The sequence below is a fragment of the Nicotiana attenuata genome, chromosome 3 (assembly GCF_001879085.1).
Source record: "Nicotiana attenuata strain UT chromosome 3, NIATTr2, whole genome shotgun sequence".
Lineage (NCBI taxonomy): Eukaryota > Viridiplantae > Streptophyta > Magnoliopsida > Solanales > Solanaceae > Nicotiana > Nicotiana attenuata.
Window position 1 is genome coordinate 48,946,396 of NC_031991.1, and position 17,650 is coordinate 48,964,045.

The window sequence follows — 17,650 nt, forward strand, 5'->3', positions numbered from 1 at the left end:
ATCCTTGCATCCTTAACGATTAGTCTAGGATTCAAGCTCTAAAATAGAGAAACCTTAAGTAAAAAATGCTTCCTTCTTAAATATTGCTCCTACACTACAAGAATCTAGATTAATTGGATTATTAAATTCATAATACCAAATGATTATACAGAAATAAAGTTTTTATCGTAATGAAATAGGAAAAAGGCATAATTACCCTCCTGAACAACAGTAAATTTTTCAAATGCATACTTTACCTTTACGGTCCTATTACCCCTAAACTTGTTTGGAAGAGAATTATTACTTTCCTAAATGGTGAGGTGACAAAGAGAGTGTTTTTCACACACTCAAAGAGAGTGTGAAGCCACTAGTTTCCTTTTTCTTTTTCATCTCTTTTATTCTTTTCTTTTCTTTTCACTTTAATTTTTTATCTTCTTCTCTTTTCTTTTTTTGTTTTCTCTTTTGCGTTACCATTTTGCACAGCCACTACCATCACCACCGTCTACCTATTCTCACTCAGGCGACTATTGTTTTCTCCCTTCCAATCCCCATTCTGTTTCTTATCTAAAATCAGAAAAATCTATCAAACACAACATGCAATCATTGAAAATCCGACAACCATCACCATCACCATCTTCCTCTTCAACTCCGACGACTCTTTATTTTATTTCTAATTTCATCTCCTCTCTTCTATCAATCAAGTTAACAATTTTTACCGTACAATAGAGAAATAAAAGTTGTGTTGAATTATGGGTAATATCCAATGAATAAGCACAAATAATTTAAAATTTAAATGGAAGAACCATGTAAAATATGACTAGTAGGAAAATTCTATAAAAACAAGTAGAGACAATTACATCCATTGTGATGACAATTTATTTAAGCATTTCACCTGCAAAAGAAGCTCTGAAATTATTTTAATGGTGGAAATGTTGTGGAAGATCATGGAAAGAAAAAAGAAAAAAGTAAAGAGAAACTTAAATAGAAAATACATGTGTCAGACCTGGGTAGGCACGCGTATTTACCACTTACTCCAGATCTTGGCGTAGCATTTCTCAGTGAAATTAATTCTACTTCAAAGTATTCTAGAGGAGTAATAGGACCTCCGCAAAGATAAAGTATGTAATTAAAAATTCGGCTATAATTCAAAAGATACTTACGCCTTTTCCCTAATAAAATATGCCCGCAACTAAAAATAGCATAGAGAAAACAAACATATAAAGTCATTTGTCTGCTTGGCTAAGAATGGGCTAATTCTTTAATCTTTGGACCAATATAATTATGCAAAAAAACTCATTTTAAAAGATATTACAATTTATACCTATTTAGATAAAAGAAAATATTTATAAAATACTCAGCATGTATGTACATCATATACCTTCGAGGTATTCAATTCACATGTTGTATACCTTAATAGTATATTAATAGTATACAACAGTGTAATTTTACTATTCTTATTGTTGTGTACCTTCAAATCTATTTTTACAAAATGTGCTATATATTTTTAATGGCTGAATTTTATACATTGATTTAGGTGATTAATTTATCCTGACTGGTTAATCCCGTAAAAATCCCAAAGTTATTGAACAAATTGCATGTGATTATAACTATGCCCTAGTAATACTGATCGGTCGTCATAAAAAGTGTGTATTTTACTACAGCCCGAGAAAAAAGGGAACCCAAGCATTGAATAAGTGGTCCTTCGACTCCTAAATTATTAGTAGGAGTTTCGATCACGACTCAATTGACAACTTTATATCTTCTAGCTTATCTTATGTATGGTCTCACTTTATACCATACTTTTCTGGATGCAGTTTGTGAACTTTCCCATATATATATATTGGGAAGGCAACTCTGTGACTGATACACTGGCAAAGTATGGACGCTCCAAGCAACCAACAACAACGGAGGGAGATAACACAATATTTAGGGGATTTTTAGGCTTTAGACAAATGAAGTTCGTCCGCTTTGTGAGCATTTCCAACAATCGGTGACACAATTCGTGAGATTTCCGATGACTCAATCCGTGGTTACTGCAAATCTATTTTTATAAAAAAGATACTTGTAAGTCTCCTAAATTAGTAGTTATTATAATAAGATACTACAATACTAAATATATAAAGAGAGAATATTTGTGTGAGATTATACTGGATATGCTGTTGTTGTTTATCTTTGCAAAGAAACAAGTTATGTCTAAAACATAACCGAACATATAAAGAAAATATCTTTGCAAAGAACACGTTGTGTCTAAAACAAACAAAACTAGCTGGAAGGTCTCTATCAAACACTTCTAGATAAGTAAATTAATAGCTTGAAGTAGGTGGGAGACAAATAAATTTTGAGTCTTCATTTAATGAATGTCTCAAGGAGCTAACTTTAGGCCCCGTTTGGCCATATAAATTTTTTCCTTTTTTCCACCAAAAAAATAAAAATAAAAAATTAAATATGTGTTTGTCCATAAAATTTTGCAAGTTTATGGAAACTTTTTGAAAATTAGTTACTACTTTTTCAAAATTTTAAGAAAAAAAACTTTCCCTACTCACAAAACTACTATATTTTTTCAACTGAAATTCATGTCCAAACATAATTTCAAATTCCACATCCATTTTTTTCAAAAATTACATTTTTTATGTCCAAACGCCCACTTAATAGGTGAAGTTCTTCAAGGAGATAGAGATTTACAACAACTTCAATTAATCGTGATCAATGTCTTGGAGATAAGAGAACTTGCAGTTTTTCTACATTATCCTTTTGTTTAATGCAACGTGAATCGATTAAATACTCCTATCAAATTTTTTCCTTCATTTAATTCAATCCTTCAATTTTTTCACTAACTATTGAGAAAATATGAATTAATCAAATGTGTTTAATGAGAACTCTGAATAATCATCAAGAATGTTATGACATCTTTTTTCTGGTGAAAGGACTTTGTAGTGAATGATCAATCTTTCGAGGCAATACCACTAAACTACCAGTTGTTTTTAGTTACTCTTGCTAACGGCTAAAAAATTAATCTAAAGCCTGTAAATTGAATGTTTCCAGGTGTCTATTTCTAAATGTGGAAAATGAATGGTGTCAAAGGGGCTGGGCAGGCTATGGAAAACATAGCTATTATAGAAGACCACTTTTTCCAGATGATTTCTTAAGTTAACACTTAAAAAAAAATAAAAAAAAAATTTGAAGACCACTAATTTGATGGAGGATTAGGCAGACCCCTACCAATGGATTAATAACCAAAATAAGAAACATACAACAAAAGGAACTAAATGCCTATGTTCCTCTAAGAAGTAGAAAGGACTAGACATGCTCAATCCAATATCAGTTAACACCAAAAAAAGGCTAGCTATGTTAATACTACTATGATTGCAGGAAGTGAGTCTTCCATGTACATTTTGTTTATAGACACGTGAATTAATTTGATCTAAGAATATAAAATAATAAGAACAGAAATAAACTGATTAAGTAAACTTGAAGGAAATACAAACCTCATTGTGAAGTGAGCTTTCCCGGAAACAGAAGTAAAATAATATAATACGGAGAAAGAAAGAGCATTGTAAATAGAATAAGCATAAGTTTTGCCTTTTTTGCATACAGATGTTTCGTCTCAATAGTGAATACAAATTCTTCTATTTATAGCTCAATTCAGGGAGACAAGATCCCTAAATCAAGTTCTTCTTCAATATGAATAAAACCCCTATTGATGGTTGCATAACAGTTGAGTTTAAATGCAACGATTCTTTGTAACGGCTACTCATTGAATTATGTCTTTTCCAACCGAGATCTTCATTTCAGATTTCTCGCCCCCAGTTCCAGTGTATTTGGAACTCACTCAGCACCGGTCACGTGTTTGTAACCGGTGCCATCTATTGACTATCTCTTATTTGACTTTACTACCACGTGTCAATTTTACAAGCATCCACTTGCCATTTGTCAATTTTACCCCATACGGATAGTCCCCCTACTTTCCGGTGACTAAAGTTTATGTTACCAGAAAGTAGATAAGACCTCTTTTCTTGGTGGAAAGTTCCTGAACGGTTTCTGACACTAGAGTGGACACGTCTCCTTGCATTCAATGAGCCGAACACGTACTGTCTGTAATTTGGCAAGTATTTTCGCCAGTTCCCTAGGTAATGATGACCATGAATTCCGACACCTATAAACTCCTCCATGCCATTTTTATCTTTTACTTTTACAAACCCCTCTTCTTCGAATTTCCTCAAAGCTTTTCTACAACCCTCTCTTTTAGTAAAAGAAGTTTTACTCAGACATTCCATCGCCATGTCTTCTACTACTTCTGTTCCCGGAAACTATGGCATTTACATCGGTGGCGGCCATTCTAAGAAGAACAAAGCTAAAGAAGCCGATGTCGACTCTCCAAATACCAGCACAATTATCCCCGCTCAACTGAATTTTGAGACGGATCTTCATGTACAAAAGGAACCCATTAACCCTAAAAATTACAGAAATTGGCATGTCAGCAGATATCCTTCTTCCATCCGTCGCTAGTATCCTAGTTGTGAAAGAAGATTGCGACTGAAAAAATATTAAAATTTTAGCCCCCAATGAAGTGTAAAGGGTCACCTTCAGTAAACTAGTGTTCATGTACATTTACACATACCTTTTTACTTTAAGAATGAGCCAAGAAATTTTCCATTATTTTATAGTTTTTTCACAACTACCAAATCGACTTGGCTCAGGTAAGTCCGTCAATATGGTGTACGGTGGCTTGCCTTCGGGTATTGTGTTTACGATGCGGTGAAACCCCCACTCTTGCCCATCTGATCAACCTCTACTTCCCAAAGAACTTCCACAGGGGTATGATCAAACTCAGCAAACACGATCACCATGCCATCTTTGCCAATATCGATGATGATAACGATTGTGGTTGGATGGAAAGATTCATTGTCACTGCTACCAGAGACATCCTTCCGATGACAGTACCTTCTACCCCTGAGTCCTGGAACTTTACTCGTAAGTTTCTCAAACACCCTTTTTCTACTACGTTAAAGAAAATTCTCCCTTTTGATAACTTTTGTTTCTCTTACTTTAGCTACACGTTGGGTCCCTCCTTCGATTCAAAATCTGACCCAATGGGTACATACGATTTTTGATATTTCCACACCGGATTCCCATAAATGGAAAGAAATTTCTCCCAAATTCAACTGGAAGGCCAAGAACCATTGTAAATAAAACATTTCGTTTTTTCCTTTTCAATATCCAACATGATTTAGCACCAACACTACAGAAAAATTGGTCTATGGTAACGGTTGAAAAACCGTCCCCATAGACTGCAAAAACGTTGTCGTAGGGATTTTGGAACGGTTTACAGACCGTCACATCAGCCGGCGTACCCATAGGTCTATTGGAACGGTTCTTGCAACGGTTTGCATCGCCGTGACAATAGATACGTCTATTGTAACGGTTTTCCCTTTCTCTGTTGGAACGGTTAATTTTTTCAATTGTTACGATTTTAAACCGTTACTATATTGTTTATACAACGGTTTTTAACCGTTGCCATATTATTTAAAGAAACACTTATGTAAGCTATTGCTATGGTTATGTTGGATATAGCAACGGTTTCTTTTAAGCTATCGTAACGGTTATGTATGTATTGGAACGGTTTATAGATCATTTTGGAACATTTTATAGGATCTATTGCAACGGTTTACATGGTCTACTGGAACGTTATTTGTGTCCTATTGCAACGGTTCTGGTAGGCTATTGTATCGGTTCAGTTAAAACCAAAATATAGCACCTGTTACAAATAAATATTTATGTATATAATAAATTATAATAACACTAAAATTCAAATAAATAATAAAATGAAACTATTAACAATATAAATTATCCATAAAGCAAATGTTCTTCCCCAATTTCATAAGTTTAATACATTTCAAGAGAATAAGTTTCAAAAATGTTGGATAACAAAAGATTCCTATTGAACATTCATCTATAGCCATTCAAAGTTCATCTCAAGTAAGGTCTAGTTCTTCACATTCATCATCTTCTTCCATTCCTTGATCTACTCCACCTACAAAAGAGTATAAATAAAAGTGTAAACAAACATGAGAAGCTCACAATCCCATAAATCTAAAATGACACACTTTGATGGAATGTGGGCGATTATAACTTTAGATATATTCTCAAAAAAATATAAATCCGAGAACATTCGCTGGTGTCAAAGAAGAAGAAGAATGAAAAATGAAGCAGCAGCAGCAGCACCACATCATACCATGTATCAATAACCAAACACTTGCCAAACAAAAAATTTAATACCACTACCAGTTAACAAATACCATGTAATATATTTAGACCAATAACAAATACCATGTAATATGTAAAAAAGGAGAAGAGCAGAATTGTCATTTGAGACCCATATTTAGTCACCTGCATTGGGTTGGAATGCACAAGTAATCTGGGAACTCCCTAATGAAGGATGGATTAAGGTCAATACAGATGGCGCGAGCAGGGCAAACTCTGGAGGGAGTTCCATAGGTTATGTATTAAGAGATGCGAAATGTGATGTTATTTATGCAGAAGGTAGGAAGATACCACAGGCCACAAATAATGAGGCAGAGGCTGTCAAGAAATAGAAGCAAAGCAAATTCACAGCGTGTTGATATCAGTCCTACAAACGCTGCAACAAATGAAAATACACAGCTGGAGTAGGAACATCTGTAGGAAATCACTCGATCATAACGCTCAAATTCAGATGGAAGACAACAGAGAAGAGCAACCAACTGGAGCATACACAAGAGAGCAAGTTACTCATACTCTTAGGGAGGAAATCATGAGGAGATGGTTTTATGGGAAACATATTCAAATAGAGGTCGTTGACACTACTACAAAAAACTGGGACGCACAAAGATCAGTCAGCCTCTATGCTCAAATCCAAAAGGATGAGAACAAGGGAATGCAGGTTATCACTAATTATGTTGGCTTTTTTGCAGGTGTGACTACTGTCGACATGTTTTACACTGTGATGACCCTTCATACAGTATATGTAAATGGAGTCACAATGAGGCACCTTTACACGAGCAGAACTCAACTCAACTTTGACTTTACATATGCTCATTGGATAATGCTCGTGTGGAAACCAACATCCTATAGCGTCCTAGAGGGGCAAACCAGAATCACAAAGGCAAGGAAAGGGAATCAATAAAGGATAGACAAGGACCAACAAAAGAAAGCATACAAGAGTGTAAACAATGCGCACATCTGGAGAATTAATAATCAACAAAAGGAAAGAATCGAGGAAACAAAATCGATAGGAGCAAAAAGAATTCAGGCGTGGTTGAAATTACCAAGGACTGTGGGTGACAGTTTGGACATGCGCATTGGGATACTAGGAGTAGTATTTTGTACACCTATAGAATGGGCCAAAGCATGGGACATTTCAGATTACCACACATCAATTGTAACAAACATTGACATCAACAAAGCACAGCTGGAGAGAAAAATTGCGAGGTGTTGGGCAGTGTTTTCAGCATCGAAAAACAAATGTGACCGTGTCAGTGCTACGCCTTCTATATGCAGATCACATGTGAAGTCTAAAATTTACATCTGGACGAGCAATAATGGCAAGCAAAAACACGACACAGCAGAAATTGCCTACATGTTTAAAGAGCCTTTTGCAGCAAGGCTAGAATGGTGCAAAAATGATGCACAAATTCAACCATTTCAATGGCTCTCAAAGAGGAAATCAACAAGGCAATTTTGGTTTCATGTACAGACTAAATCTTCACTAGGCTACGAAAGCAACAAGTACTGGATAATGGCTGTCGAGTCCATACAGTTGACAAAGTGGAAAAAGACAATATAAAAATTAGCCCTAGGCACTTGCCTAGCGGATTGCCAAAAAAAAAATGCCCAAACATCTAGCTAAGTGAACAGCTCTACTGTGCAGATCATATGTGCAGCCCTGCCTTAAACCAAATGACATATTTGGTCTTTCAAATCATATGTCATGTTTCATTTATGGGAGAAAAGATGCCCCAATATCAACATTTTCTGGGTTAGAAAGTTCCAGTTCAGCATTTTGTAGCTAATTTTGCTATTGCAACAATCATGCAATCCTTTTATATTGCTTCACTTCTTCATATTACAGTTTCAGCGAGTTGTTAGAAAGAAGAAAATCAAAACTCAGAGTCAATATGTATAGTGTACTTCAGGTTCAAATCAAAAGCAGCAAACAATGATGTGATGTACAACTGGATAGCAAAAAATGATTGAGAAATCAGTACATAAAGGGACTCACGAAAAATGATACATACTTATTCAGTATATAAAGGGACTCACGAAAAATGATACATACTTAGCAAAAAATGATTGATGCATAGTTATTCCTTTTTGGCGCATGCTTTCCAGAGAGAGAGAAGTGGTAGAAGAAGAAGCACAAGGAATGAGGAGTAGAAGAAATAGAAGAAGATATATAACATTTGGTAAGTACTGACCTTGATTGTTACTACCAGCAGATGGTCGATTGTTTAGTTGAACAGCAACTTGTTGTGCTGAGGAAGCTTCTACGAACCTTAGCATGTCAGGATCAAGACGCAATTCTGGGTTCAGACGCTGAAGTCGTGCGACGACGTTCATTGTAATATGTTGTTCCATAGCATCCTTTTGTTCGTTCAACTTTTCCAGCATTCTTTGTTGCATCCGCTCTTCCATTTCCTCCATTTTGTGTTGCTTCCTCTCATCAGCAGCATCAGAAGAAGATCCAAGATTCCCTATTTTCCCTTTCAAGACAGTCTTGGTTACCCCTCGTCCATACAATCTCATGCGACCTGGATGTTCAGGTCCCATGACTGATTCAAAAGCGTCAACTGAATGGCTGCCACCTTCACTTTCTTCAATTGATTGTAGTCTCTCCATTTCAGCCTATAAACCAAATGCGAGAGAAAAGAGTTTAAGTAAATAAAATTTAATCATTAATTAAGAACAAATAAATAATCACAACAAACATTAAATTAGAAATTTCTTACAATTTTACTAATCGTATTGTCATATGAGCTTTTGTATACTCGGCCAAGTTTTCTTTGTCTTGTAGCCACAAAGATGTCCTTACTTGACAAGGTATCTGAAGTACCAGACATTTCCTTCTTTTTTGCCTAGTTACATGAAAACTAGTATAAGAATCTTTCCATGTAAAGTTAGCTTGTTCATAAATAAATAAAAAAAAGGAAGAAAGAGAAAACATCAAACCTCACGAATTAGAGCAAAAGGTGTTCTGCCAGCAGTGTGCGGGCACTTCAACTTATTTCGATTCTCAGTATTGGTTTCAGACATTTTCTGCAAATAAACGAGTACCAAATGAATACCAGATGAGTAAGGGAGAAGCATGAAACAAAAAGTAGTAAAAAAAGATCTGAATTACAGAGCTTATGTCAAATGAAAAGCTTGAATGTCCTGATGTAGTTTTTTACTTTTGTTTCTTTATAAGGAGTGGATGGTCATTCTCATACAAGATCTCTCACAAGTCAAGGTTTTGAATTATCACGAGAAGCACGGGCTCAAGCTGATTTGAAGTTTACTTATGTGATTTCATGCCAAATTTAGGGGCAGCAAAAACAGCGAAATGCTCCAGATTGTTTATAAGAATTTCCTAGTCAACTTGATATTTGCTTGGTAAGAAAAAATAGGTTTACTAAAGTTGGATCGTGGAATATGTGATAGTTAAAGTGAATGTATTCACTTTATCTTTGCAAAAAACACTTAAAGAGGTTCCAGATGCTGGTGCATCCTTTTACCTCGCACACAACTTACAAAACTACTTCAATTCTTGATCTTCTTCCATTGAGTAAAAACAAATCAAATATCAAACAAAATCCAGAACCAAGATCAAGTGAAGAGTTTTTTCAAGTTAAAATCATGACAAAATGCTACATTCCATGATCTAGTAGTAAACAACAGTTACTAGCACAAAATGTTTTAGAGCAATAGAGGAACCTAAGATCAAAAGGAAAGAGAGAAAAAATGGAAAAAGCTTTAAGAATATAGTATATATGGGGTTGGATACAGATCACTAAGTCCCTATTTGGGTATTGCACTATAGTCTATAATTATCCTGCAAATAATAAAAAAGGGCAATTTTGGGAAGTAAATGATCAGACCCACAAAAAAAGGAGACTCTTTCAATTCCATATCCATGTAATCTCTCCCTCAACTCAGACATAGAAATATTAAATGTTCAAAATTTCAAGAATATACAATTATGTTAAAACAAGACAAGAGATTCTGGATGTAATTACCTTGTGTGGATCAGAGTTCCAATATTTAAGAAGATCCTTAAAGCGAGATTCCGGAACATCTACTGGCCTATTCTCCATTCGAAGCTCATCATTCTCATAGACTGTGAAGTGGGTTGCCTTCAATTGACTCTTATACTTTCTCCAAGCACTACAAACTGATTCAAAAACCCATGGTTTCGCCTCGTCAGGAATGTCATATTTTTCCTACAAATTTAGTGCAATTGGGTTAGTGTAAGAAATAAGAAATATCATCCATGTTTATTGGACATTGGAAACTTCATACCGTGATATATTTTCACATATCATCTTTTGTGTCTAGTTTCCTCCAATTAAATACATTAAGAGGACAAAAAGTTCCACTCCTTGCCAATGTGCCGAGGAAGCTACCCAGCTCTTTTACAACCTCTTTAGTAGGACCAACGGGTTGATTATACTCATTTAGAATGACTATTTTACACTCCTTTCTACTATGAACACTTGGCATTTGAGTACGGCCTCTTTTTTTTTTGGCGAGGAGGGGCCTACAATAGTACAAAACAAAGATAATCATTAATCACTATTTTTAGTTAAGTTTATGATTAAAATTTATATATATTTGCCTTGTTCCTCAATTTGTTCAGCTGCTTCATGATTGGTCGAATCATCAAATTGTTCATGTACTCCCTGTGATGCATGAGTGATGGAATCCATATTCGCTTGATGCACTTGTTCGTGTACTCCTTGTGCTGCTGAAGAGGTGGAATTCCGTGGCACTTGTTGCACTTGTTCTTGCAATTGAGATCCACCTTCGGATTGATGTTCTTCATTTGCACTTGACCTTATAGCTTTCAAGACTGTTTTGTTGTCAATGACGAAACCTTTTGGTTTCGCAAAGATGAAGGTAATCCACCTTCTGACTGTCGTGCTTCATTTTCATTTGACCTTGTATCTTGGAAGGTTCTTTTTGTTTTCAACGACGAAACCCTTTGGTTTCGCAAAGATGCAAGTGATCCAGCTGGAATACAGTTGGATATTTTCTTATTTTTGCTTGAGCACCCTTCTTGATTCATGTCTATTCAAATATTTTTCAGATTCTGAAAAGAAAACACAATATAGGTTAGCAAATAACAGAGGAACACTTCAACCAAAAAACAGCTAACTTGAGAGCTGCAGGAAACTGATCAGAAACAGCCTAGATTTCAACTTTTAGTTGCTGCAGTTCTGCTGTTAAGTTGCAAGAAACAGAATGTTTGAAAGTAGAGCATTTTGTGTCGATTATCATGTGAAATTACACAACTGCTAGCTTATATCTCTTCAGACAGGTTTTTCATGCTACCGAAAACATTTATCAATAAGGGGTTAGCTTTCTGTTCATAAATAAAAGAGGAACGATCAATATTATGGAAATCTAGCGGTCTTGTCCATTATTTATTTTAAGAAGCAGCTTTAACAGTGTGTTCTGACGATATCATGACTTTGACCTCTTAATTCTATTTTGCAGAGTCTCAACTCTGGTTTTGAACTGCGGAATCCTGGAGCACTTCCACGTCTGCGGAGACATTCAGTACAGGAACGAAATATTAACGTGTAAGAGTTTCAGCTTCAGCTCTCCTCTAGCTTTTGAATCTAGAGAAACAATCAGAAGGCTGTACAAAGTTCTGCTTAAGCAACAATGGGGGGGGGGGGGGGGGGGGGGGAATGTATGAGGGTTCGAGGATCTAACTTGTCAGCCAGCTCCACAATGAGGAGAAAAACTTGGTTAAAATAAAGTCAATAGGAAAAGCTGTCACATAGGAGTAGAAAGCTGAGAGGCAATTAGGGGAGTTTAGCCAGAACACAAAGGCTCTTCGAATTTCCTCACTACAGTGATTAGATAGACTATCACCATGGAGGAAGAGAAGTCGTTTACAAGGATGAAGATATATTTGCCACAAAAAATTGTTTGCCCTTCTGTTCTTATTTTAGAGATTAAATAAGTTAATGCTTGATGCCAAGCTCAGTACATAGAAATTAGTTATTCCACTTTTGTGATATCAATACAAGAAACAGGAGCATTGTACAATGATTCTTCAGCTTGTGGAACTCCAATAACAGAGCATGAAGACATACAAAGACAACCATAGTTGCAGCCAAAACTATAACTTTTGACCCGATTTTAGCTCAGCACATAGTGACCTTTCTATAAATATGTAGAGAGCAATAAAGAAAATAATTTTTGAGATCCAATGCCAAAATCAAATAGTTGTATGAAAACAATTTCTACCTTCGAATCAACATACAACAACAACAAACCCGGGCAAGTTATCGAATATAAGAAAAAAGGAGTTGGGACAGTAATCAAAAGCGCCATAAAATATTTATATTAGCTATAATATTGCTATAATTTCATGGAGGATAGAAATTACCAATTGTGTTTCACACTTGAAGACTTGGACAGCTGAAGCAGAAAAGGAAATAATGGTACCGGATCTCCAATCCTGCAAAATTGAAGCATGTCAGAATAATTTTATAAAGGAAATAAACAAAAATAATCATATAATATTTATTAAAAAAGGCATTATCACTCACCCAAAAAAGAATATACTTAAAAGAATTTCAGAATTTTCTTATTTAATCATCTGCTTCCATCCAGTCCCAATCAGTATCATCAAACCCATCCTCCTCTTCCGATGTTTCCACCGTTGTATCATGTGAATTTTGTGCATTAGATGGAGTATCAATGATATCAACGGGTACATCTTCTCTTGACCATCTAATGTCAACATCAAGTAATCTAGATGAGGAACCAATGTCATTATTAGGTTCCTTCCAAAATGTGTCTCCAATATTAGGACAGTTCTCTTCCTCTAGATCATACAAATCAACATGTACTTTGCTCCTCGCATAATAAATATCTTTCTCAACTGGATCCTCCACATAAAAAACTTGATAAACTTGTGATGCCAACACAAAAGGGTCATCTCTACAACATAATCTATTGAAGTACACCCAAGTTAACCCATAATCATCTATTTCATTACGAAAACAATCACATCTAAACAGTACAACACTAAAACAATCCCAATAATCAATCTCAATGATATCCTGAATCGCTCCATAATAGATAACCTCACCATCGATGGGATTTTGGTCCCTAGAACTAGCAAAACTATCTGTTGTCGCCGATAAAGTCACTCCACTATTTTGTGTCTATCCCAGTTTCCCATAGCTCCTTCAATTCTTCAATTAATGGACGGAGGTACACATCTATATCATTTCCAGGAGATGATGGACCAGGAATGATCATAGACAACATTATATACTCTGGCTTCATGCAAATCCACGGTGATAAATTATAGTTCATTAACATAACAGGCCACGTGCTATGAGAAATGCTCATGGTCCGAAACGAGTTGAAACCATCACTTGAAAGACCCAATCTAACATTCCGAGGATCTCTAGAGAATTCTGGGTGCAAAGAATCAAAAGCCTTCCAAGCTTCCCCATCAGCAGGATGTCTTATATTGACATCATTTGGTCGTTCATTAGCATGCCATCTCATTGCAGCAGCGTTTCAGGACACATGAATATCCTTTGAAGCCTAGGCTTTAAAGGAAAGTACCTTAAAACCTTTGCAGGGAGTTTAGAGCTTGCTTTAGTCAAAGGACCAGCACTCTTCCATATTGAAGACCCACACATAGAGCAAGTATCGGCATTCGCATTTTCTTTCCAAAATAACATGCAATCATTAGGGCATGCATGTATTTTTTCATAATGAAGACCTAAATCTTTTATCATGTTTCTAGCCTTGTTGAAAGATTCTGGTACCTGAGCAAAGGGAAATGCCTCTTTTATCAACTCCAACAACTCAGAGAAAGCCACATTACTCAACTCATGCAAGGATTTAAGCAAGTATAACCGAATAGTGAAACTCAGTTTACTGAAATTTTCACACCCCGGGTATAACTCTTTGTTTGCCTTCCTCCAATAATTTGAAAAACTTCTTTGTATCTTCAGATAGTCTTTCCCCAACTCCTTCTTCATCCCCTACGTGACCCTCTATATTTCTAAATGTATCATTCAGTAGACCATCAATATAGTCATGCATGGTAGAACCTCCATCATCATTGCTTGGATGAGGTGTATTTCTCGAGGAAAATCCTTCCCCGTGGAAAACCCATTTGGTATAACCATCAACAAATCCATGAACAACCAAATGATCCTCCACCACATTTCTATAATACCAATAGCGATTCATACACTTTTTGCAAGGGCATAATATTTTATTTCCTTGGGCGGCTCGTTCAAATGCCTTATCAAGAAAATCATTCTCTACACGGATATACTCATCCGTCCATCTCAGGAGATTCATCCAACTTTTATCACCATTATCCATAGATATCCTATACGATAAAAGTAAATCAACAAAACTAACCAAATAAACCAAAAGCATATTAATTTGACATTAACCACTGCTTTTAAGGGTGGAACTCAGAAAGTCACAAAGAAATTCACAAACAGTAAAGCAATTTAAGGCCTTTAAAAGTTAACTTCTTAAAAATTATCTCTGATAATATGAATAGTTAAAAAATTCAAATCTTTACAAAAAAAAATATTACAATCGTCTTCAATTTCAGAAGCATCACATATACAGGCAGTGGCACTCCAGAAAGACCATTGAGAAAACAACATATACTTAGACAAAAGAATTAAATAGTGCAAACTCAGAAAAACAGAATCTTTACTCAATTAATAAACCAACCGGACAACTACAAAAACTTCACCTCAATCCTAAGCTAGTTGGGATAGGCTATATAAACCCTAATCCAAATAAATTTCAGAAAATTAACTATAACCACCTTCATTTTCAAAAGCACAAAAATAAAGAAGCAATGTAACACCAGAAAGACATAGACAATAAGTTTCAGAAGGCTAAACTACACCCATTTTCAGTTTCAAAAGCACAAACATACACAGTCAGTTGCACACCAAAAAGAAGACAAACTAAGTGAAAGCAGAAGGTTTACCTCACCAAATATCTTGCTTCTTCTTTCTTCTGAAAAGGGTGTCTACTTGAAATTAGTAACTAGATAGGTGAAAAACAGAATCTTTACTGAAGAAACCTGAAAATAGACCTAGGAAACATTACAATCAAGCTCCTTGTGCTTAATCAGATTTAACAAGCTATAATTATTGATCTAGCACACAAGTGTTAGTTAAGCAGTAACCTGGTATTAAAGGCTAGAGTACTATTTATAATTCATCATAAATCTTGAAACATATCATTTCTTGAGCTTTTACCTTCTGAGTCAATAAGTGAATTTCTCTGGGAGATGCTGACTCTTTATAAAGAAATAACACATGCATACTTACAACTGGACATATGTTTTTTTTATTCCAAATTTTATTCAATTTAGTTAACTTATTTAATGAGTAGCCAAATCATTAATAAGGCAAATCAGTTAGCAAGAAAGCTTAAAGCATGGTAAAATCTCGCTTGACTTCTTCATTTGCGTCATCTTTATGGTTCAATTGCTGGCGTTCACTTCTCGGATAAAGTATAAGTGATTCAATTAATATTTGCCTTTGGTTTACATTTCTGGTCGACTGTTTCTCGTAGGCTTGTGCTATATACAACAACTGGTGGCCAATGTTATCAGGATTGTCAAAGAAGTATGAGCTACATACCGTGGTCTTATTTCTGCTTTTGTAACTTTTTAGAATTATCTTCACTTCAATATTTTCGTCTACTTTCATCAACATAGTAGTAAATAAGTCAAAATAAAAATTTTAAACTTCGTGTCAAACCCTTTCACTAACAGTAATCTAACATATAAGTCAAATTAACATGTTAAAGTTGAGTCTACTCATGAAATGCAGTCATATAAACGGAAGCGAAGGAGTAATTAGCTAATTATTTACAATGAGTGGAGAAATTACATCAACTCATAGACGACAAGCTCGCTTGACAACATCAGCAGCAGTGTCCAGCTCTCTATAATACTTGGCTTTCTGCTCTGGGAACGGAAGGCTCAAACTCGACCTGGAAAGGAGAGAAAGCAGACACACACACATAGCGATTCAGAGAAAAATTACAGAGTATCAATGAATTAACTATACTAATCGATGCCGATTATATGAATTTAAAATTTGAGAAAAAAATTAAGCAGAGAGGATTCAACTCTAAGAGACCTAACGACGACGAAATGCTAGAAGTTCAACGAAACTAAAGGAAAGATATTTCAGACTAACGGTTGGTCCTGCTACCTTCTAAACATCTTCCAAAAGTCATGGCACGCTTAAGAGGAGTTGTTCGAACTACACGGTCTAAAAGTAATTTGTTTTAAAGCAACTGTGAACCTAATCTATCAAATCTACCACAAATATGAAGGAATATCAACAATACCAATATCACTTAAAACACAGCAGAAGACGACACATTAAACCTAAAATTGAAGAATTTACTGTTGGTTATAAGAAGATGTAAAATTGAAGAAAAATGAATGATTAAAGGGAAAAACCCAAATTACATAACAAAACTTACTGGATGAATCTATAAGGAGTTGAATCTCCAATTCCTTTTGACGGCTTCTCCGATTTGATTGAAATTTGGGGAAGGTCAGCAAGAGCCTTGAAATGAATCTATAAGGAGTTGAATCAAGACTCTGGAGGAATGAATCTTTGAGAGGCTAAAAGAAAGAGATTTGGTTTTACGCTTGTCCGATTCGATTGGAATTCGGGGAAGGTCGATCGAATAGCAGTACTGTTAATTCTTTCGACTTTGGATGTATCGCTAAGGTGGGTGGGTTTAATTACTGGGAAAAGAGGAAAAGGGATTTAACTTTAATTTATATTTATATTATATTATTAAAATTAATTAAAAATATAAAAAAATAAGGGTTGATTTGGCGGGTTTAGAAAATTTCAGGCGGTAAAATAAGGAGGAATTAAAACCGTTCCAATTAAAAAATATTACTCCTAAACCGTTCCCATAAATATGTATAGTGGAAAGGTTTATAGATCCGTTGCGGGAAAATCTTCTATGGCAACGGTTCTTTTATAATTGCAACGGTTTGATAGTTAAAGTGTACTGATACCACCCCAAATGATATTGTAACGGTTAAACCGTTACTATATCCGATCTTTGGCAATGGTTTGTGAACCGTTGCCAAAAAAACCCGTAACCGTAGGCCCATTTTCTAGTAGTGCAATTTGTTGACTCCCTTTTGCAATACACAAGCCTTCCAAAGGGGTCTTCTATCTGCCCTATTATTGAGGTTTCCTTTAGCCAACGGTGGTACAATAACAAATGCAAGCAATCATTGACTGAAAGAGGATTTATGATGCCTCTCTTGCTTCCGATGAAGGTCCATCACCATTGAGTCCCCATCCCAAGGAGAAAAAAACAAAAAGAAGACATACCTCCAAAGTTGATACTCAGGAGAAGCCTTCAACAAAAGTTA

The 17,650-nt window shown here is 35.4% G+C and overlaps 1 protein-coding gene and 1 long non-coding RNA gene across 4 annotated transcripts; both read right to left on the reverse strand.

The window, feature by feature from the left end:
- Positions 5,795 to 10,813, reverse strand: LOC109223703. The gene is made up of 6 exons (XM_019388103.1): positions 10,513 to 10,813; positions 10,230 to 10,433; positions 9,184 to 9,270; positions 8,964 to 9,089; positions 8,433 to 8,859; positions 5,795 to 6,010 (listed from the first exon to the last, which is right to left on the reverse strand). The coding sequence occupies exons 2-6, from the start codon at positions 10,305 to 10,307 to the stop codon at positions 5,952 to 5,954; spliced, it is 777 nt and encodes a 258-aa protein (XP_019243648.1). The 5' UTR covers positions 10,308 to 10,433; positions 10,513 to 10,813; the 3' UTR covers positions 5,795 to 5,951.
- On the reverse strand, positions 10,829 to 16,994 carry LOC109223704. 3 transcript variants are annotated; one of them, XR_002067651.1, is made up of 6 exons: positions 16,732 to 16,994; positions 16,128 to 16,230; positions 15,220 to 15,310; positions 12,777 to 14,590; positions 12,614 to 12,685; positions 10,829 to 11,302 (listed from the first exon to the last, which is right to left on the reverse strand). It is a non-coding gene; the product is annotated as an uncharacterized LOC109223704 (long non-coding RNA). The 3 variants fall into 3 exon arrangements; XR_002067649.1 differs by having other exon boundaries at positions 15,215 to 15,310; XR_002067650.1 differs by lacking the exon at positions 12,777 to 14,590 and having other exon boundaries at positions 15,215 to 15,310.